General features: G+C 41.6%; 1 protein-coding gene across 3 annotated transcripts in view; it reads right to left on the bottom strand.

The window, feature by feature from the left end:
• Positions 1-4,846: 4,846 nt before the first annotated feature.
• FMNL2 (formin like 2) overlaps positions 4,847-23,817 on the bottom strand; it is a 306,084-nt gene continuing 287,113 nt past the window's right edge. Inside the window, exons 18-27 of one of the 3 annotated variants that reach the window (XM_060106297.1) lie at positions 22,430-22,664; positions 21,288-21,356; positions 21,087-21,167; positions 19,652-19,781; positions 17,156-17,319; positions 15,892-15,993; positions 13,489-13,587; positions 12,660-12,783; positions 8,843-8,889; positions 4,847-6,921 (exon numbers count right to left, since the gene is read on the bottom strand). In XM_060106297.1, coding sequence (XP_059962280.1) covers positions 6,883-6,921; positions 8,843-8,889; positions 12,660-12,783; positions 13,489-13,587; positions 15,892-15,993; positions 17,156-17,319; positions 19,652-19,781; positions 21,087-21,167; positions 21,288-21,356; positions 22,430-22,664 — 1,090 coding nt within the window. In that variant the 3' untranslated portion in view covers positions 4,847-6,882. Of the gene's footprint in view, positions 6,922-8,795; positions 8,890-12,659; positions 12,784-13,488; positions 13,588-15,891; positions 15,994-17,155; positions 17,320-19,651; positions 19,782-21,086; positions 21,168-21,287; positions 21,357-22,429; positions 22,665-23,817 lie in introns of all 3 variants that reach the window. The other 2 variants (XM_060106296.1, XM_060106295.1) reach the window with 2 other exon arrangements.

The raw sequence follows: 23,817 nt of genomic DNA, 5'->3' as shown, positions 1-23,817 counted from the left end.
ATTTTTTTAAGTACAACTTTAAAGTTTTGATTTTTCTATTTAAATAAAAAGCTATTGATGTGGTTTAGCATGTCCTCAAATTAGATTTCTTATTTCTTATAGAGATACTGTCTTATCACAACCTCAGATCCCTACAAGACAATACAAATTCAAGTTTCCTTATAGTTAATCCATGAAAACTATTTGACCTAAAAGCAAAACTGATACACAAATTGTAATGCAAAATACAACATCCTTGTTATAAAACATGTAATTTGAAGTGACTATAATCCTTTAGTGATCCCATCAAATGATACTTAGTTGCCAGAAAGATACTATGGCCTGAAGGTACAGGCAATGGGAAGATTTTTTTAAAACAGAGTTGTGTGTGAATATTTTTAATCCATTTGATTAGGTTTCTAAATCTTCAGTCTGGTAAGAGTTGAAATGTCTTGGAATATTGGTTAGAGTTGAACAGATATGTTCAAAATGTGTTCAAACAGGAAAGTGTTGTTTATATTCAGATAAGGGGAATTTCTGCTTTTCAGTTAAGCCTCAGACTTTCAGGTAAATGTTAAGGGCTTATCTTCCCTCACTATCAATCATTAATGTTAATGAACTCTTGGATTAAATTCACTAATATATTTAATAATATCATGCTTAATAGTCAAAATCCAGAACCTCAAATACTTGATGTTTTTATTCCTCCCAGTACATAATTCCTATGTGGGAAAATTGAATTTGTATGAAAAGTTAATGAAGTATAAAGAATTCTTTGCACCTTTCCCAACTGTATTTAAACAACGTAATACTTCTAAATAAAAGCAGTGGTCCCAACTTTTTTTTTTTTTTAACACAGTGATGGCATTTCATTATCATTACCCAAAGGAGCTTCAGCATATAGATTATTCATAGTTTTCAACAATAAAAATACTTTTTATGCCTTGGGAGTAATACTTTTTATGCCCAGTAAATTTGAAAATGATCAAAGTATCACAGCTATTTCATCTTTTAATTTTTGCTAATTGGGCCCCATATTATACAGCTATAAAATGAAAGGGATTGGCCGAGAGTAAAGCAGTCTTAATTCACAGTGTTGTTAAGACTGTAAAACTTCTTGAAATATGTGTACATTTTTCTGGAAGGATGGTCCATAGTTTTCATTCAGTTACCAAAGGGCCTGCATCTTGTGTTAAGAAGCATTTGCCTAGATGATCCTGGTTTTCTTTGCATGTTAATGGTCAACTGAGTGCTGACTAGGCAGCCACTTTTATTTTTGCATCCAGAAAGGGGTAGCTTCTTTATTTAAGGATTTTCATTTAAAACTTGGATACTAAAAAAAAACATGGATACTATTTAAGAGAGAGCTGTTCCTAATCAAAGAGTACCCAGGGAAGAGTAATGAATGCTTTTTTAAAGAGTTTGTAGGGTATTTAAGTATATTATGTAATTTAAATGTAAATTATAAAGCCAAAGAACTAAATAAGCATTTCTGAAAACAAAATGAGGCAAAGCACGTTAATTCTTTATACCTTAAGTCAGACTTTTTCTCTTCCCTTGGGGATTTCTCTCAATACTAGGTAGAATTTTCTTTTACATTTTCTAGGACTCATTTTACATAAAGGAAAAACAAAATAACGTCATGAGTAATTTTCATGGAACTGTGTTCTAAATCTCATGCTATGGTTCTAGTAATGGCATATAGCAGTCTAATAATTCTTACCTTCCTTATTAATTTCTTACCTTGCTCTTTAGTTTTTCAATTGTTTTGATGTAAATGATGGTCAGATTCCTTGGGGGCAGGGATTTCTGTTTCACTCACTGTTTTATCCTGCGAGTTAGAACAGTGCCTGGTACATACATAGTAGGCATTTACTGAGTGAATGTAAAATCTTAGTTGACAGATGTACTCATCCAGCATCCATGGTACTCGTCATCTGTTAAAGGGCTTGAAAAGGCATCATTGCAATAAACCATACTAAACCCCAAACTAATTGAAGTACACTAAAGATAAGTTCTAGTGACTGTACCTCAATCTTAATTGTTACTTCAGAAATGTCCAAACGCTTGTTACATGAAAACATAAAACTTTCACGTGGTTTTTGAGTAGGAAAGGCAATCCCTTGTGATGATTTGAAACATACCTTCTTTCATATCATATTCATACTACTATTACCATAGCAGTCGTTTAAAAGTAATAACTTTTGAGGAGCTAACATTTAGCTAGATAAGTAAGAGTTGATCTAAAGGCCCTAATGGACAAAAAAAATTCCTATTTTAAGTTCTAAGGGGTGAATAATGGTGACAGGGCATGCACTTCAGTGTTCTTGGAGCTAACTTACAGGTGAGGTGAGAAGTGAGCAGATTTTGCTCCAGTTACCCACACACTCCCCCCTAGCCCTCCAAATGTTACTTGGTTTCTCTCTACCTGGCTTAAGTTCCTTAACTGCAGATTTTCTGTGCTTTTTGAACTTGCTATATAAAAACTGCTCTTATGATTCAATATGATCTCGTTCAAGGCCACCTCATTGTTAGTGACTGGTAATTGACTATTAATTTGATGGTAATTTGTCCTAGGTTTAAGGTTGATGTTTGCATTTCACGGGAACTGGCTAACCTCGCTCCCGTTTTCATTCAGACTATGAAAGTGGCTGCCTAATCTCACATCAGATTCAAACTAAGCCATTTCTTGATGCCCTTCTTTTATGCTGTTCTTTGGGGGTATCTAAATGTGGTATTTAGAAATATCTTTTTTTTTTTGGTCCTGCCTGCAAACTTTTTTGGTAGGTGTTGATCTCTTGCCTACCTCTGCAACTAAACTGAAGACTTGTTCTGAAAGGTGAGTAATAGGGGGAACAAGGTTTCTACTTTGTGTTTGTAATTACCAGATTTTCTCTTATGTTCATATATTGTTCTGATGTAAAGAACATCAATTACATAAAAGTAGACCTTTTGTAAATAAATATAATTTATTAGAAAAAAATGGCATCTCTTACTAAGTTGGATTTGTGTCAGCTTTTTCCTTTAAGCACTGTCATATGCAGCAGTTCTGTGCTGTACGATGATAGATGCCCACATTCTGTTTTCTCAGTGTAATATTTGCTTTTCTCTATAAAAAGATCAAAGAAAAGTTTGTCAACCTTCGTTCACACATTTGTTTCTTCAAGTTTTTTCTTGAATAGATGGGGTATTTAGAAAAAATGGAAGATTAATCCTTTGGTATGAAGTAGGCTGATAGTATATTCACCTGTGCACACATTTCTGATAAAAACAAATTAGGGCTAAGAATTTCATTATGAAATTTAAAATTAATAGATGTGAATTATACAGCTAATATTATGAAAGTATTACAGTGTAAAATTAGGTAATTCTACAAAATCCAATACGTTGAACCAACGAAGTCAGTGATATCAAGTTCCATCATCTACTGAGCATTGTTGAGTCAGCAGGGTCACCGAACATTGATTGCAGTGACTTTTAGTGGGTTAAGATTTATATTTTTAGTCACAAAGACTGGGAGAGGGAAACAAATGGGCTTAACTCTGAGTTATTAGGAAATATCTTTTAAAATGGGTGCTGGGAATTCCCTGACTGTCCACTGGTTAGGACTCCATGCTTTTCACTGCAGGGGGCCTGGGTTCATAAAACAATATCTGGTTGGGGAACTAAGATCCCACAAGCCACACAACACAACCAAAAAAAAAAAAAAAAAGGGGGGGGGTGTTGCTGATAAAAGATGTCCAAACCCAACCATATCCACTTCGTTTGACCTTCTTCCTGTAGTTTGGGTTTGAAACATTCTGAATTTGTAGCATATTAAGTACCTTACTTCCTTTACCATGAGGCACTTCTCCTGGTACAAAAAACAATGTTTGCAGTCTTACTAACTGCAAAATTTAACTTTTTTCCCTTATAAAAATAAAGCTTCAACTATAAGTCTACCTTGGGGATATCACAATAAAGCGAATCACTCAACATGTTTGGTTTTCTTGTGCATAAAAGTGATGTTTACACTGTACTGTAGTCTATAGTCCATTACATGTACAATAGCATTATGTCTAAAAAACAATTACATGCCTTAATTAAGGAATAATTCATTGCTTAAAACGCTAACCATCATCTGATAACATAGGGTTGCCACAAACCTTCAATTTATTAAAAAAAAAAATGCGAACGCTGTAAAACAAGGCATGCCTGTACATTGTGTAACTGGTGCAGTGGAAAGAGCACTGAATTGGGAACAAAGACCTAAATGCAACAATAATTCCTTAAAAGACTGATTTACGCCCCTCTAAATAAGTTGTTTTTAACCACAATAAATTACAAATTTCTTTGCTTCCCTAAAAAAAAATACTAAATGAATATACTAAGGAGAATATACTAAACTTTTCTGATAACTTGGAGTTATTACAGACACCAGTATGTGTGTGCAGTGGATCACACGGCTTGTATTTACCTTGCCAACCAGTGTGGTCAGATGCTTGGTACTTCCGTGCAGTCCACGTGTAGCCTGTGTATATGCAACATCCTCATTACAACAAATGTGGAGAGACGCAGTATCTCACCAAAAAAGAGTGCTATTTCTCTGGAAGTAATAAATTCATAACTAGGATTTTGGAGATACTAAATCTCAACACTAAAATACTCAATACTAACAAATAAAATCTATTTGGTTCCTACGTTCCATACAGCAAGTGATCCAGAGTTTGTAGAGGGAGGGGTTTTTCTTAAAACTTACCAAGTATATTTAAGTTATGAATTCAAGCAGCAAGACATACCTGTTTGTTTCTAGAAGATAAGAGTGTACATAAAACCCCCTAAAATATAACATTGAAAGACTGCAGCATATTACAGGATAGTAGTGTAAATAGTTTATTTGCTCATATGCCATGAAAAGACCAGAAAAGTAACATGAACTGCTTTTATAAAACATTTCTAATATTGCTAAGAAGCAGGCCCATTAACAAACAGAAAAGAGCATGCCAACATTACTGTCTATTTGTAGATTAATAAATAGGCAGTTATTTTAACATGTTCATCAGTATTGAGCTTTGGAAAATAGCTGCTTTGTGGTGAAGGACCACCTATTTGTGTTATATCTTATGGTCAAATTGCTTTATGGTCAAATTGCTTTTTTCATCAAAATGAATGTTGAGTCAGACAAAATCTTGGCATGTTCTTTTTTAACGTACACATTATGAAAATGTGCTAGCAGGTGGCAGTTTAAACTTTCTGTAAATATGCTAAAGTGAAAATGTAGTAACTGATCCCTAAACTGTCCTTGTAGTTAAATATATATTAAAAAAAAAAAACCTATAAGTTAAAATAACATTCAGATTGTATAGCATAGGCTGATGCATTTTTAAACAATATTTACAATATTACCCCAGAGGCTTAGGTGGGAATTAAAGAGAAGTGTAAAAACCATAAAAAACTGCACCAATCTTATAGCAAAATATCTGTACATTTAAAAAGAGATATATAACTACACATTATCCAAGGAAAATGGGACCTTCACCAGAGTTCACATAAGCACAACAAAATAAGAAATTCAGTGGTTAAATAGTATACAATAAACTTTACAATTAATATATTGATGTCATGTACCAAAAGGTAAGCCAGAAGCAGAATGTATATTATGAAAAGTACAAATTAGCTTCAGTCCAGTTTTTGACTTTGGAATGGATCAAGTGCCCTGCCAGAGAGGAAGGAAAAATAGCAGTGGCTTTGTTGGCCATTTAGTCCCATTACATATCACTTAAACTTAATCCTGATGTATTTCAGAAATTTAATTGTAATCCCCCATAATGTAATCTTGGAAATGCAAGAATTTTTAGCTTTGATATACGATGCCAAATACATCTTCTCCAGTCTACAAAAAGAAGGGAGGGGGGGGAACAACCCTGCCGATTGTCAGGATAATAAGGCCAGGATTCTAACACTACTCTGCTAGCAGAAGTAATCTTAAATGCTTGATAGCGCTAGTGAACCTCTCCCTGGCTAGCAAGGCACTGATTCCTATTCTCAGGATTGACCCAAAATGGTCCTCAGAAATCCTAATACTGATTACTGAGATGTTAATTTTAGTGCTAATTAATTAACATTTGCATTATTTTTTAAAAGCTGCCTCTAGCTGAAGAACACAGTACTGCAAATAAAGTCTTATACAACATCTGTGTGCCATCATATCATCGCATTCATACCAATGAATGTCTCTCACAGGGCATCGTACCCCAGCACAGAAGCAGAATGTGAAACGAGTTGACTGATTCTGTGCCACTGCAATAACATCATGTTTGTACTTTGCTGGGGCTTGGTTATGGACAGAAGGAGTTTATCGTGTGACTTTTTCCTTCTTCCACGTTTCAAGCCCTTAAAAATACCAAGTTGATGGGTATGGCTGAAACACAAAATTAACTCCTAAAAAGACATCTCAGCAAAGGAAGCCCACAGCAGATGCATCCATGTTATTTACAACTTATCAGGAAACCAGGGTGGGCCATCATGGGACAATCACAATGGCAGGTAATGAATGTAATATGAATTTTAAATTTTGGTTAAAAATTGAATAACACACTGGTGTAAAAAGATACCTAATCAAATCAAATCCTATTGCTTTGATTAATCTGAGCAGGTACTTCCACTTTTAGGCACTTGTTAACAAAGGTTGAAAGGAGAGCCCATCATTTTAAAATTCCTATGTGTTTGCTAAATCTGAGCCCTTAGAATATTTTCATCTATGTTCAAGGCTGCAGTTAAATGATAGCACATAAAGTTCACATGGTCAGTTTCATTCACACACACCCTCTATTCATACAGGCAGGTCTCGGGTTCACATGGTTATTTCGGCACCATTAACAGAACGCAAGTTCTGATCATCAAAGCGCCGCCTGACACTTCTCCTCACCGCATCGGCTCGTCTGTATGGTTGGTTTCTAAGATCTGTGAAGAGGAGAGCACCAATAAGAGAAGTGCAACCTTTAATATCATGTTTCTAAGCAAGACAAAGGCCAGCTGGCAGCCAATCAAAGCAGCTTGTGTAGAAGAGTCAGCTAATGGGCCCTTCAAACTCATTGAGAATCTGAGCCAAAAACATGTACTTTGCTCTCAGTATTTACAGTCAAACAAAACAGCATGTAATACTGGTGTGATTCTGGGCTCTTTTAGAAAACTATATGAGAGACTGCTTCTGTCACTGGCCAGAGAGTCTAGCTGAAGTCTTATTTTGAAATGTTTCTTCCGTTGGAAATAGCTATTGCTTAGTAGTTATTTTTCTTTCCGGAAACCTGAATACCAACAACAACTGCAATGAATTTTAAACTGCAAAACTAATAAAACAGACTGCCCTGTCCTGTCTTATCTGAAATTTTTATCAAGGAGGGAAATTATGCTTAGTTTGCAGACACAGCTTCTATTATTTTTATTCCATTAAAATTAGCTGAAGTCAGATTTTTATTTTGCGAATTAGAAACATAATACTCAACCACTGAATAAAAGTAATCACTAAATCAAAATAACACTCCATTCCTGAACATTCTTTGCTGCCACCCAAGATTTTTTGTTTTTCATTAGAGGGTCAAGGTGGTATGGGCCCTCCAGATTCTCCAATTTGTACTGCCAATGAACAGCAGGATGCCTAACTGACGACAACAACAAAATGCCTTGTTGAATGAATGAATCAACCACTGCACTTCATTTCAAGCAGGCATTGTTCTAGAGGGATGAAGTGAGATGAACAGGATGAATTTTAGTATACGTAAGCACTCTTAGTGTGAAAGCATGCTTTCTTGATGAATAAGGCAGGTAGCCTAGCCAGCAGGTAGCCTCCATTTAATGGAGTCAGGACATGGTGAAAAGAAAAATAAAGCAGGCTTCATACTTTTCCCCCTTGTTTTGTTTAATTAGTTTGTATTTCCCTTTCATTAACTTAGTATTGTTGAGCTCTGTTTAGAAACAGTCTTACCTTTAGAAAGGGAGACACAAATAACAGAATTAAAACAGATTTAATCTTCTTAATCCCTTCACCTACTCAGATTGAAAATGGATGGGCCATACCTGGTCCACAGAATGTTTGGCCCCCGACTTAAATTTTTAAATACGGTTTCCTGCTATTTAAATTGGTGATTAACATAAAAGCCAAGGTTTCTGGCTTCACTTGGAAAACTGGAGGATCTTGCAATACTGGGCCCAAATTCTAACATGGCAAAAACAAGCCAGAGCTGAGTGAGTGCTCAGTTAGGCACAGTCCCCACCAGCTCCTGACTCATTGGAATCTGTGACTCTGCCCTACTCCTAAATTCAAGCCAGGAATAGTTTTGCATGCCCTAATCCTCTCGAGCCTTTGCTTCCTTGCCCAGAGTGGTAAATACAGGTCAGAATTCCATTTCTGGCTAGGGATATGCAGGGACCTGCAGTTCTGTGGTTCCTGAGTCCTCTGAGCAATTAGTTCTAAGAACCCTAATCCTTCTTCAAAGACTACAGATCACATTCCCTGGCCAGGACTTACTCTCAATTTCTTCAGATCAAAATGGGGTTAACTGAATAACTTGAAGGCCAAGAAGGGGTAAAGGGAAGGACAGCCTAGCACCCAAAGCAAGTATAATCATCAGCAAATACCCGTGCCCAAGCCATCACACTTGAGAACATGGAAGCAGACCAAAAAGTCCAAGAGAAAGGCTCAGCCTCACATCATTGGAATGTGAGGTACAAAGACTTCTCCCTGGTCAGACTCTCACCAGTATTACCCTCAGCCATAGATTGAAATCATTGATCTGCATACAGAGAGAGGAGGAAGCTAAGTAAAAAGTGATGCTTGCCAGCTCTGTGTATCCTCCACCACCGGTGTGCTAGAAGAAATCCTTACCCTCGAGTGAACATTTGGAAATTTAGTGATATTATTCTTCTTTAAAGCTAAACAGAAAAAAACAAAAACACAAAATGATGGTTAAGTAAAAATGGGATGAAAATGGAAAGCAATTCAACTTAGTGAATAACATTCCCGGGCATGTTAGCCAACAGAAGAAGAAAACAGGAGGCCATACTACAAGAGGTGTTAGAGAACACAAGGGAAGGGTGAGCATGTCTTCCCACCCAGCTCTCTGACCACCCAGATCCAAGCTGCTTTGAAGTTTGGCTCCAGAACAATAGTTCAGCAGCAAAACTGACAGTAAACAGTAGCCAAGTAGATGACAGTTTCTAGCCTTGTTAATAAGTACTGGTGGGATAAGTACACTATAGAACAGACAACAACACACCACATCCTTTGATATCTTCAGAGACAGAGGAACATACATAACAAGTGCAATTCATAGAAGAGTTAACACCACAGAATAAACATGAAGCCAGTTCCATGTCAATCTCAGCATGGGAGTCAAACAATGGCTGTTTCACATACTCCAGTTAGAGTGTGTGCTTCCCTTGTTGCTATTCTAATCAACTGGGCACTACAGAGAAGTCTGTTCCTTATTTAACCATCAAGAACTAAGCCCAGGCAGTTACTTCTTGGGAAAGTTATTATTTCTGGTGCCCCCATCTTGACCAAAGAAGCAGATCCAGATATGATCTCATCACAGAAGAAATGCTCGGGGTTTGACATGGAACAGAGCCACCAGTGAAGAAGCATGAATGAGATAAGACAGTGGGAGCTCCTAAGCCTTTGTTCTCATTTCTTGCTTTGCAGCCTTGCTCCAACATGGAATTGTTGATAGCTGAAATTTGGGCATGACACTCGGAAAAGAGGTGAGTATAAAGCTATAGATTGCCTATATCAGCTTATACAGGCTTCTAGGTCAAAAGAGCTCCCTGAGTTTATCTTGTACCATGAGCTCCACCACACTGTGGATGATGGCTACAGACTATATAAGACAGTTAAGAGAGACCCAGTTTAAAGCTGTGTGTAGTTCACAGCTCCTTCTGCAAATCATTTTGCAACTTTAGAGCACCTTGTATTCCTGAGAATTTGTATAGCAGCTCATTTTACTATCAAAGCATGCTGAGTACAAAAAGGCTGGTTTAATATCTGTAAATCTATTCAAACACACTAAGTGCTCAATAAATGTTAGGTACAGTAATTACTGTTATTAATGACTGTCATTTTGTGTTCAAAGATATTAGCCCCAAAATCTTTTTTTTTTTTTTTTTTTTTTTGCAGTACGCAGGCCTCTCACTGTTGTGGCCTCTCCCATTGTGGAGCACAGGCTCCGGACATGCAGGCTCAGCGGCCATGGCTCACGGGCCTAGCCGCTCCACGGCATGTGGGATCTTCCCGGACTGGGGCACGAACCCGTGTCCCCTGCATTGGCAGGCGGACTCTCAACCACTGTGCCACCAGGGAAGCCCTAGCCCCCAAATCTTAAAAGCAACGTAGTTGGTCCCAATCCTGACTCTCAAAGAAGTGTTCTACTCATTGTTTTCTGAAAATTTCTATAAGTAATTGTATTAATTCAACTCACAAACACCATCACAGCCATGTGGATTCATAGATGTATTGAAAGTGCTAGTGAGTAAGCAGTTATGACTGAAATGCAAAACCATGCAGTGTGAAGACAACATAAAATACAACATGATGGAGATGGCAATTCCATGCTAGGATGTTGGGTGGCCCTGACACACAAACAGAGGGTCATTAGGGGTCAAAAAATCTGTAGCAACCTTTTAAGAGCATCAGGTGAGAAAGAGTAATAGTTTAGTAATGGTATTCCTCAGTGAGAACAGGTTCGCAGAAAAATCGAGAGCCACGCTTGGCGGTGCGAGCAGTAAAGGGCACAGTCTTCAGCACTGCATCGAAAACGACAGCCAAACAAGACAAACAGAAGAGAGTAAGAAGCCAAGGTCTACTGCATTAGTACACAGTTAGTGCTTTGTTAATCATACCCGGGGTAAGGGTGGCAGAGATGAGCAGGAAGGGTGTAAGGCAATATATACCCAAGTGAGCTCATAAAGCCTAGAAGAGCTACTCAGTCTTTACTCAGTCTGGGGTAGAACATGGAAAATAGTCCAAGGAGAAAAAAAAATCTGCTCCATAGACAGATATTCATTTACCTCCTATGGCATATCAGGTCAGACAAATAGAAACTGTACATTTCACAAGCCAGGTGTCGCTAAGCTGGAGAACAGACTGATGAAAATGGCACTCTAAGTTCTTAATGTGCCATGGCTGGAAGCTTCTCTACCTACAAGTCAATCTTACTGTGGCCCTGAGGCTAAACGGTGCTACCCAAGGAGATCTGTTCCTGCTCTTGCTCATAGCAGAGCTGCTCCCTCAATGTGGGAGAGGCAAGGAGAGAGGCTAAACAAGGAAGCTTTATCTGGGAGCCATCTGCAAGCCACTGCAGGGTGAACACAGATATGGGCAGGCACAAATGTACAGAACACGTGTGCACCCTATGTAGAGACCCATCCCACTGCTTATACGGGTTTACTCTGGGCAAGGAACTCTTTATTGACTTCCGTTTTAGTGATTTATTCACGTATTTTATTTCCTTGGGTCTGAGCTGATGAAAGAAATCTGATTTGGGCAGTTTGGGATCCCTATTTCCAATGCTGACTAAGCTATTAACAAGAAATGAGAAGTTAAAAGGCTAAGAGTTATATTTTTTAAAAATTAGGACAATTGAGGAAATGTGGATAATGACTAGCTATTTGATATTAAGGAACTCTTAGTTTTGGAGGTGTGTGATAATGGTCTTGTAGGTACGCTTGTTTGCTTCATTAAAGAGTCCTTATCTTTTGAAGATATATGTGGAAATATTTCCAGATGAAATTGTATGTCTTGGATTTGCTTCAAAATAATTCCAGAGGTTAGGGGGTGGGGAGTAGGTAGAAGCAGACGTGTAACAAGACTGGCCATGAGTTGAAAACTATTCATGGGTGAAGGGTACGTGGGAATTCATCCTACTAATCTCTATACTTTTGCGTAACATTTCCTACAAGAGAAGTTTTAAGTATCTTGGAAGCTGATAAACAGTATTCCTATGCAACAAACATGAAAGGAAAGTCACTTGTAGCCACTGCCCCAAATTATTGCCCTGATCTTTAAGAGGGAATGCAGAAACTCGGAAGAAGGGGTTCGAGCAGAAAGCATTAGGCTACAACTTAATCAGACAAGAACCAATCTGGGTTAGGCACCATTCCTAGCTGAGAGAATGACCATCCCCCAACCCTGGGCTTCTGGCCTGTTGGTCTATCTGCATGAAAGCACCAGCTCCTGATTTCCTAATACCTTCACTTACTTTGAGTGCATAAAAAGGCTTTTAAAGAGCATGTTGGAAAAACATGTGTTGACTGTGCTTAGTACAGTATGGGTCCTGTCCATAGTAGTTATTAATCAGGCAGGTGGGTAGGAGTGGTCATGAGGGAGAAAATGGAGCGTGGTGACAAATCTAAGACAATGGAACATCATTAGAAAAAGGAGCCCTGGTGAAATCTACAGGGTTCCAATGATATTGAGAAACAGAGATTTTTTCAGAGAGAGTGTTGGGGTTCTTTGACAGGCAGTATACAGGCTACTATAAATACACTTCAAATACTAGCATGGAGTTTCTCTGTAGTTCTGGATCTGAATAAAATCAACCGAAGAACTTGTAAACCCTGGACAAAATCGGTAGCATCATCTGTAAATGGCCCAGTAACGGTGAGGCCAGTGGGATCTCCATGGGCCACAATGAGAAAATAGCCTTTACCTGTGATAATATCTTCAATGGCACCGTCTTTCCCTTCGTACACGTGTCTGTTGTCTTTAACTTGTCGCCTCCTTAATTCCGCAATTAGTTCTTGCTGCTGCCTCTTTGATTTGTGGGAAGGAGACTGAGAAGAAAAAAGAATGGCAGAGATTAGTGGGACCAGCACCCCCTGGAGGTTTGAGAAAATCCAAAATGTGTCTGAGCATTTTGTTACTAACAAGCAGCCTCAGTCCGAAACACAAACAGCACCATCCCAAACATTCTGCTCAGCAGAGGATAACTCAGAAAGCGTCTAGGAAGGAAAGCTTTTGCACTAAAGAACGCACAAAACTGGCAGCAGTGGGAAGGCTGGACACTATGGCAACAAGAGGCAGCTAGTAATAACCAGCGACTTGTTAACCTTTGGTCCAGAGGATCATAAGGAAGAATTCTTCGACCTGCCAGCCTTCGTGGTCTTCACCTACGTTGTTTCCCTCCAAAGAATGCTCCCTCCCATTCCCAGAGAAGCCCTCCCACTATCAAGGCCAGCATCAATGGCGACCCCGTGAAGCCTTCCTGTCCCGGGACACTAAGCCATCCAATCATCAGGTTACCCGGGATGGCCTCTCTGTGTATCCAACTGAGATTTAAATTCCCCATCTCTATAAACTTGGAAATGCCACACAAACATGCTCTTAGCCCCATTCCAGTGACTGCTGAACAAAATAATGAATGAACAAGTGTCCATCTGCCAAGTTTCCAAGGCCTAGAAGGAAGCGGAAGGCATCCTGTGCAAATCTGGCTTTCTGGCCTCTTGACGGCTCCATCTCAGGAGCCTGGCACACCTCACCTTTGGGTCCTGCTGCTCGAGCAGAGCTTCCTGCTCCAGGAGTTTCTCCATCAGCGCTTGTTCCTGCTTTTTCCTCAGCTCGTTTTCCTCTTCTGCTTGCTGGGTAAAATCAAAAGTGGCAGAAGATTATGTCAGTGGAAATGCCAGCAGTCACGATTTTTAGAAGCCATTCTTAAGAGAATCCTTGGTTAGCCAGGAATCAGAGTTAAGGGAAGGTTTGGAAGATCTACACTATATGCCTGATTCGAGGTTTTGCTGTCGGTCTATATCACATCTCTTCATAACCTAGTAGTTGAGATTCACCCCTTCCAGAGAATTCCTTTCCTAATGGTTCTCTCCCCACTCAGGCTGCTTCTTAGCCTCCATACTATATATATCGGGGTACCTCCCCTTTTGGCAGCTCTGCTCAGTGATTTTCCTGTGAGATTGTTTTTCTTACAGAATCTTTCCCCCTCCCTACAGCTTCTCTGAAAGGAGGGTCTCAGATTCCTCTCCTCTTGCCCATTGTTAGGGGAAAACCTCCGTTCCCTTGCCTCTTGTTTCCTCAGGAGCCTCATCGAGTTGACACTCTTGGGCTTTCTCCCCACAGCTCACTCATTTCCAAGGGAGGTAATGACAAGTGTGATGAATTAGGGACAAGAAATCCAACAGGCCGACCTCAGCTCAGCCCTGCGGGGCATCCCCTCTTTTGAAGCCAGCCTCCTTAAAGCAACTTCCAATCGTCTAGCTGTGCACTGGTAAGTCATCTAACTCAGGGCCGCAGGGTAAGCTCACAGAGACACACCCTGTCCTCCAATCCAGCTTTTTCAGTAATAAAGTTTACATTTTCATCTCTGTTGCTTTTGTCTCGTTTCATTTTGGTTCAAACTTAGGATGGGAAATGACAGATGACATCCTAAAACCCTAACATCTGCCCATCAAGTCCCTGCGTCAGTGTCAGGTTGGGCAGTTATTCACTATGTAACATATTAGGGCAAATAGAACATCCTGCCACGTCCCTGCCTGATAAGCGCCTCACACAGCCAGCGAACAGGATCCCGGGGAGAAATGATAACGTGGAAGGAGCACCTGATGGGCTCTGACCTGTCACACCCCACGGACCAGCTTCTCTTTTTCCTCAGCTCTATGCACAACCCCGCTGAAGGGCCAGACTTGGAGACCAAACAGGGGCACTTCCCAGCTTGTATTATACAATTTAAAAACAGCATATATTTTCTTTTGAGACCTTGGACTTACAATTTTTTTAGTGAAGAAGCATGGTCCCAGCTCATACCAAGAGCTACCTTGAGTCATCTCAGTAGCACATCAGGGGACCCCAGAGCACCACAGCCAGCAGCCCTGGTGACCAGTGCTTCTCATTGCTCACGGCCCCCAGGCTCTCGCACATGGACTTGGTGCTGTATTTGTGTTCATCCACGCTGCCGGGGACACTTCCTTTCTGCTTGTGATATCACTGCTACACTAAGCCATGCTGAGAGAAGATGGCTAAATGTCGTAACCTTGTGAGTTTCAGTAAAAGGCCCAAGGATGGTTCTCCAATGCCATCAGGAGATGGTGAAGTGACCCACTGTTTCCAATCACATGTTTCTCAAAGATGTCCACAGCCCTGCCGCCTCCCTCCCCACTCCACAATCACACTCCTCCTTCCTAGACCAACATTACCCAGCTTATACATAGATAAGCCTGGAGAATACAGATCACAATGTCTCCTAAGAGCACTGAAATCCCCTCACGCCTCGCCCTCCTTGTCTTCCTTTCGCAAGGGACAAATTCTTCTGACACAGATCTTTTTGGGTCACATGCTTTTTCAAGACCACGGTCCCGGATTATGTCATAGAGGGCCTCCCATTTAAAGGAAGGGCCATTACGGGTCCAGATGAAGAAACAGGGATCAACTGTCCTTCCTAGACCCATCTTTTGGTCCACACTAGAGAAATGTTGGTCCAGAGGCCCACGGGCCTGGTCAGAGCTACGACACAAGCAGGCTCTCCCTGACCTCAGCGACAGTGCCGTTGCCACAGGCCAGGGCTCACTCCTTCTACCCTTTACCCACTCAACAACTCCACGGGAGGCCTGGGTTTCTCAGTCCTTCAACCTGCCTGCGAGGGTCAACAGTCAACGGGGCGGCAGTGGTCCTGGATCTCACCTTCCCACAGGCAGCCAAGAGCTTTTGTTTGGGGGCTGAGCCCCCAGCTGGCCGGGTAGAGACAGGGAGCATGACGGGCTGAGGGCCGCAGGAGCAGGGCCAGAGACCGCCGTCTCGTCCTCACCACCCACATCTGCTGCCCGAAGGCACAGGGGAGGTCTCTGCGGAGCCACCGAGACCCAGACACAGCTCGAGGAGGGCACCCACTCGAGAAGTAATGCCAGGGAAGGCTTGAAAGAAACCAGGCTCCTGCTTACCTTATAGGCTTTCACAAACCGGACAAAGACGGGAAAGAAGACAGAGGGGGGTGTCGTCTTGGGGTTTTCTCCAAAATACTTCACCACATCGTCGAAGGCATCCTGTGAAGAAGCAAATTTCTCTTGAATGTCATTTTTCCAGCATTTGAACTCGGCACGCTGGGAAAAGAGCTGCAGCGTCTCCCACAGGTCTCTGGGCTCCATCCTCCCTCACCTCCCACAATTCTCTACAGCCTGTGCTTCCTCCCAACACCCAAAGGCAACCAGAAGAATGCAACACTGCTACACTGGGACCTCCTGCCACTTCTACACACACACACACACACACACACACACACACGAATGAGGAACTACTCCTTTCAAGAGCGTCCTAAAGCCATGGGAAGACTCCTTAAAGCCAACCAGATTAGAAGGGACCTTAGAAGTTTGCTCAGACTCTAGATCCCAGCTCACTGCTTCAACGCTCCTTACCATAGCCACTCACTCACTCAAGTCTCTGCTTGAACCTTCCCGGGACACAAGGAAGCCAGCCTCACAAGGGAACCATCCCACCACGTCTGCTTCCTGAGTTCCCACAACCCTCTGCCTTCCCTGCTTGTGTACAGTCCATTCTGGCTGCTTCTCAGATGTGTAAACCTGACCCCCCAGTGTGGTATAAGATTTCAAGGTCAAGGCCTCCTGGAACCCAACACACTGGGGAACACTGCTGTGCTGAGCACAGGCCTACCACACGTTGGTTGAAGTGAACACAGGACCCATGATAAAGGGAGCCTAGGAGTGGAAGGGGAGGGGGTGGGGAGGGCCTCTAGAGAAAAGAGTGAAGACCTCAAATTAGAAGAGACCATGAGAGCACAGGGGCATCTCCAGGTACAAAATGCAGAAAGATCCCCATCCCCCTTAATAACAGCTACATAAGAAATCTACCCTATGGGGCTTCCCTGGTGGCGCAGTGGTTGAGAGTCTGCCTGCCAATGCGGGGGACGCGGGTTCGTGCCCCGGTCCGGGAGGATCCCACATGTCACGGAGCGGCTGGGCCCGTGAGCCGTGGCCGCTGAGCCTGCGCGTCCGGAGCCTGTGCTCCGCAACGGGAGAGGCCACAACAGTGAGAGGCCCACGTACCGCAAAAAAAAAAAAAAAAAAAGGAATCTACCCTCAGCAGACAGAGGACAATTCCCCCCCCCCAACCAGAGCCAGGGCCAGCACCCCAGGTGGCTTTAACAGATCCAATCCCTTCTTCATGGGTGTTGGGGGCACAGACACTCACCTGTGCAATCTTGGCATCATCTTGCAGCTTCTTCAGCTTTCCCTCATTGTTAAGGATGAACTCCTTCAGCAGCATGTTGTGGTCATGCATGGTGTACTCCCTCTTGGTCAAGTCCATGCCCCTCTGCAACTCCTTGACGTCCAGTAAAACATTCTCAAGGGAGACTGAAGTAGAGAAAGCAATGTCCCCGTGACTTCAGCCAGGAAAGTCAAAGCCACAGTGAGTCTGGCTGATGAGCCAAGTTCTCAGTGGGTTTCTAGGGTTACGCAAGGCCCTTAGATCTAGTCTCCGGACTTCAGTGCAGAGATCCTTTAATAGGAATAATTTACTAAGTGCTCACCATCAAGCACTGCATTAAATCCTTTACATGCACTAATTCAGTTGCACCACTAGCCCATATTGCCAAAGAGGAAAAGCAACACAAAGAGGTTACGTGGGCTGCCCTAGGTGACACAGCTAGGAAGTGGCAGAGATGGAGTTTGGATAACCAGCATGGATCCCAAATCCTGTGCTTGTTCCCAACTATTCCATTTCTCTTACTGGAGATGATAACCTATTGGTTGCCCTGTAGGGTTAGAGGTTCCTTAACTGACAGGCCCAAGAGCTTATCCTCTACCTGACTCTTTGAACTCCTCTGCATTTCTGTGGCTCTCCAGCAGGGGGTAGCATTTTACCTATTGAATTTTTAGCTGTACTGTCCACAAGGACCCAAAGCAACTCTGACCAGCTTCTTTTTGCTAAACAACCCTTCCGTGCGTCAGAAGGGGTTATTAGCACAAACCTTTCCATCTGCAGTGTGGCCACCCTCCCAGAGTGGATTCACTTCTGCAGCCTCCTGCAGGAGGTCTGGGCGCCACCTCTGGCTCCCCACTGCCTGACGCAGCTCTGCACATGGATGGATTACGGAACAATGTAGCATGCTTTTCCCTCGCTAGACCCACACTGTTATTCATCTTTGACTCCTCAGTGCTTAGGCCTATGCCAAGTACAAAGCAGGAACTCAGAAAGGTTCACTGGATAAAGGAAGCAGTGAGTAAACAAATGAGTGAAGGGATAAGGAATCCATGTCAGCACACTTGGGCCCCAGAGTGAGAATACAGAAAACAAGTCAGCCAGAGAGCACCTCAATCTCCCCATTTTCCTCCACTGACTTTTCTGAAATGACACTTTAGGGGAATCTCATTCGGGCCAAACAAAACGTGCTATAGGAAAAAATTTTTAACTTTTTTTCTTAATTAGAATGGTGATGCTAAAGAACCCCTCATTTAGACAAAGGGAAACTTGAAAGGAGGAAAACCACTCTACCAGAAGAGAAATCCTGGTAACTGCCTAAGTAAGCCCCGAGCCCTCAGTAGGTCTGGCACGGCCTGCACTGCACAGTCCTCTGTAGTCAAAATATCATTTCCTCCTGCCTCTCAGCCTCCTCTAGGGCTTCAGCAGCGTCTATCCCAGTAACAGGGCATCATCTCATTCATTAATTCACTCATTCATTTGTTCCCAACCATCAATTTGCCAGGAGCTAAGGAAATTATAAAGATAAATAAAATGATTATACCCATACATGAACAGGTTGCAGTGGACATGCAAAATGTTGTGATAAAATTTATTAAATCTTGTATGAGAGGCTTGTATGGAATGCTCTTGAGTAAGAACACAGAAGCAGCAGCCATTTACTCTGAGGAAGTCAGAGAAAGTCTTGCCCTCAGAGGTTCAATTTGCTAAGTCTGGGGTAGGTCTCAGGAATACAAATGTACAATAAACACTTTGGCTGCTTAAGATCATAATTTGAGAATCATGGCATGTATCCAACCCCGAGGTCAATCTGCATCTTGTTCCTTTTTCTAGGCTAATGTTCTTTTGAGAGTATGTGGTACACTGGACAACATACCATATGAGAAGATTATCTGAGTTCAAGTTCTGTTTCTATCATTTTCTACCCATGTGACCTTGGGCAAGGCATTTAGTCTATAAAAATGTCAGTTTTTTCATCTGTAACAGTACAGCCCAACTATCTCAGAGCAGCCGATGATTTAAATGAGAAAATGAATAACTGTCATAGCAAAGTAACAACCGAGAAGTACTGATAATTTAACTTGTGCTCAGGCTAAACACAAAATGTTTAGAACTGCCACCCCTGAGCAAGTGGGACAGCACAGAATCTAATGAAAGTGTTTGCTGCGGGGGGTGAGTCTCAGAGTCTCTCATTTCAAGTGACAGCAACAGAATAAAAAGGTCAACAGATGGAAGCGGGAAGGCACCTGAAGCCCAAAGACCTGGATCTTTATAAAGAGAACACCGTCCTCTTCACGTCCGTGTTTGTTATTGCTCCCAGGTGCGGGCAACACCAGAGGCGATGTGTTTCAGCTCAGAGCCTCTGACGTTTTAGCCTCCCCTTTGTAGAGGGGTTCTGAAGAGTGTTGTTTAAGCAGGGAAGGGTTCCCCCATGATTCAAGGCATTCATACCCAAGAGTAACATTAAGAGCTGAAATCAAGTACCTGAGGCAGCTTTCTCCACATAATGAAGCTCATTATAAAATAGGGACACATGGTGATATTTTTCTTTTACGACATTGGATATATAGTGCAACAGTGTTTGCTTTCGGTCCGTTGACTTTGTATCTAAGAGCTGAAAACCAAAGGGGATGAGGGTTAGAGTAACAGATGATGGGAGAGTTACCTGCCAGATGATGCTCTCCCGCTCAGAATAAATACCTGAGCACAGGTGCCCCAAAGTGGAGAGAGAACATTCCCACAGGAGAGTCAGCTTTGTTCTCGGGTGAACCAGCCCATGGATTATTAAGGGACAAGAGGGCTTCCTGACCAGGGGACACGCTCAACTTTAGGGACGACTCTAAGCATGAGAGCTGTTCACGCGTCTGTCCTCACGTGAACTCCCCGCCCCCATCTGCTCCACCACCTCCCTGGCTTACAAGCAGGAAGACTCCAGTTTCAGTGCTCTCCCAAGTGAAGGCCAGAGTAGGAAGTGAGGCTGGAGCCGGGAGTGTGCATAGGTGTGCACAGGTACACCTATGCCAGAGTCCTCACATCCTGCTCAGCCCCACTTACTCCCCAGCTCAAAGCAGATGTGCTTAACATACATACCATGGCCTTCTGGGGGCCAGAACTGTGACTAACTAGACAGTCCCTATCAAATAACCATGCCCCCCCACACCTGGGGCTGGGGACTCCAACCACTGCCCAACCTGCTCCCGTGGAAGTCATGTCTGCCAGTGCAGCCCGGGGAACAGGGCTCCATGGAGCATTCTCTCTAGTCCTGTTCCTAAGTCAGGTGACTCTGAAAAGCAGAGTACCCTTCTTCATCCAGGGGAAAAAAAAAATTTTTTTAGAAAACACAGAAAAGTATAAAGAAGCAGCTCAAAAACCCTTCCTAATTCCATTCAACCTCTCTGTTAATATCTTAATCTACTTCCATTCGGGTTTTTTTCCTCCATATTTTACCTAGTTAAAAATCAAACTGTACAGACAATTTATACCCTGCTTTCTTTCCTAAACACAAAATTACCTATTCCTTTGAAAACTCTTCACAAATAGTCTAACAGTTGAAGAATAGTTCACTGTATTAACTATCATTACAGCATATTTAATCATTTCCCCAAATGTTGAATCTTTACACTGGTGCTAATTATTTGCAATTATAAATAAAATACAGCACCCATAATTCAGACTCCTGAGGAAAGATTCCTAGAAATGGAAATATCGGGTCAAAAGGTATGAGTATTTTTATGGTCCGAAGTGCTTGCCGCCATATGGCGTTCCAGAAAATTTGCACCCACTGCTCCTCCCACTAGCAGAGAATCTTCATCAAAACATCCCACCCCACTTCCAAGAGCAGACTCTCTCTGCTCCAGGACTTAATCTTTGCCAGCTGTTTTGTCTCTCAAATAGCTCTTGTACTTTTTAGTCCACTCACCAGATCTAAACTCTGAAGTTTAAATCCATAAACTGCTCCTCGTTTACTGCTATTCATATAGTTTCCAAGGGCCAAGATGATCTGCAAAGAAAGAGAGAAAAGAGCAGCCCATTGTTACAGCATCCCAGGAATTCCCAGGCTGAGGAATGCAGCTGACAAGTCAGCTCTTCCATACACGTATAAGAGGAAAACTTCACTTGCCTCCAGAATTTTCTTGAGTTTTTGGGACGACTTTATAGAGACAGATGCTGCTATAATTGAGTGCAGTTGCTAGATTCCAGTCAAAGGAAAGAAGGAGGGGGGGGAGAAAAGACATGTTAAAAATGGGAAACTCTGATTGAAAACTAAAACTTTAATACAGAAGAAAACAGGCCTGCATATAGAACTTAAAGCCTTAATGCTGAGATTCTATTTTTTCCTAAACATAACCATTTTAAATTGTCCTTCTAGGTCTTAGGTAACTAGAGCATTACATGTAAGCTCTTCTCTAAATAGGAAGTATTATCAGAACTAGCTTATCATAAAATCTGTAAGCAATGAGACTTAAGTTAGGAGTCAACGGCATCTTCCAGGAGAACTCAATAGCCTGCCCACCATCTCTAATCATATAATACAATTCATATTTTTAAATCAATGGAGCTAGCCAAGAACAAAAACAAAACAAAACAGCAAAGAAATATAATCACCGTGCAGAAGTTCTCAGAACATATTTTGGACACACATGCTACTAATAATCAGTAATTAACAAACATTTATTTAGAACTAGAACTGGGAAAGAACTATTTATGATATTCATAAGTCTCTACCAGATTAACACAAAAGAACAAGAGATGGTTGGCTATTATTTCTACGTCAACACAGTGTACTGTAACAAACTTCCAAGGAAGAAGACCCCCATGGCAAATTTAACGCTTCCAATGAAAGTCAATAAGCCTGTTCACTAAAGATATGAGATGGTTTTTAGAAATGAAGTTAAATTTTCAGTCTTGGTAACCCAGCCAGAGGACTGGTACCTTGAGGAGGGGACCAAATTTGAGAAAATGATTCTCCCTGTCCTCTGTATTGAGGTGTCCTTTAAAATCCAAAGGATATCTGTAGACACAGGAAATGGCATTCTCTAGGGAGAAGAACAATATGGAATGGGGAAATTCACCGTTTTCAATTTTACTTGGCATACACAATGAGAAAAAGATGGTAAAAACAAAAATGCCATGTCGAAAGTTCTGGGAAGAAGTCTTAGAGCCCACGACATTAAGTGCAATTCTGAGAGAAAGTTAAAAGAAAACAAATAAAAAAATGCTATCTGTTTGGACCCCTTCCCTTGCCAGAGTTGGTCCACTCACAGGAGTCAGCATCTGAATGCTTTCGGCAAAGTTCCCAATGAAGGCCATGATGGTCATCTTCTGCATGAGCCTCTCAATTTTACTGAACTGCATCATGAACCGGTCTTCATCTGACAAGTTTTCCAGGGGCTTCCTTTCCCGCTCATAGAGCCGCAGCACTTTCACCTCATTCTCAGTTGGCAAGAACCTCATCAAACACTCTACAAAGTCTACAGGCAATGTCTTCAAGTCAAATCTGAAGACAGAGGTGGACAACATGTCACTGTTAAAGAGAAAACCTCCTCCCCTCTCAGCCACACTTCCACCTGGTCCAGATCATGAACCACCATGTCGATGAGTTGATGTCTACAGCTGGATGATGTCTACAGACGTGAACATGCCCCTTGGTGCTGGCTCCTGACTGTGCATCAAGCACTTTCATTGATCCTTCCTGGAAAGGTGGACCTTATCACAACTGCCATGCTCAGTTTTTAGGCTATTAGTATAGCTCTAAGCCTCTAGAAATCAATAGTAAATGACAGCAGGTAGAAGCAGAAGGAAAGCTGAAGTATCTGGTGGTTAAGTGGTTCAAGGACATGTTTTTTTTTAGGCCTGTGAAGTACTGCTAATTAAGGAGATATAATATTATACACACAATTACAGAATATCTGGTGAACTCTGTAAAATATTTCAATTAAACCAGTAAGTCTGGGATATTTTTTCTCCTTTAGAAAAAAATGCATCAAAATGCCTGTATTATATGGATGCTTTGGCTTAAATGCATACATCCCTTGAGGGAATACTCAGTCTTTGTGGATCTATACTCAATCTGAACTGAAGAAGTATCTGCTACAATCTCTAGTCTATTCTCTGGACAATCTTTGTTCAGCAATAGAATTACACTTAATCATCATTACAAACAAGATATGTGAAGATTAAAAACCAGAATTCATATCAGGTTTCAACACTAGAAATCAGAACAGATGATAGGGTGCACTAAACTACTAGCTTATGATCCTGGCTGAGGACATGAAACTGGAACAAATGACTTCTCAGTGTCTTTTACTCCCCTAAGAATCTCTGATCAAAATTTATGAAGTACCAATTAATGATGAATTAGTTTCTAAAACATCTAATAACATCCTTATCATATTTGATAGTCACCATGACTCGAAGAGTAGAAAGAGTCTTCTAATAGAAGAGTAAATAAAATCAATGCCTTCTCTGCAGGATTAAAAAAAGAACTAAACTTGCTTTAAGATGCCCTGAAAGTGCTAAGGAGCAACAGGAATCACATTCCTATTGTTATGAATTAAGACAAGCCTCTGTCTCCTATTTGCATCTGGTGTTGAGTTGAATCATTCCACAAGTGCCATCAAATTTGTACTCAATGAATCTGGATAAAATTC

This window comes from Mesoplodon densirostris, chromosome 8 (genome assembly GCF_025265405.1).
Source record: "Mesoplodon densirostris isolate mMesDen1 chromosome 8, mMesDen1 primary haplotype, whole genome shotgun sequence".
NCBI lineage: Eukaryota > Metazoa > Chordata > Mammalia > Artiodactyla > Ziphiidae > Mesoplodon > Mesoplodon densirostris.
Note: the sequence above shows the minus strand (reverse complement) of the source record. Positions and strands in the feature narration are given on the sequence as shown.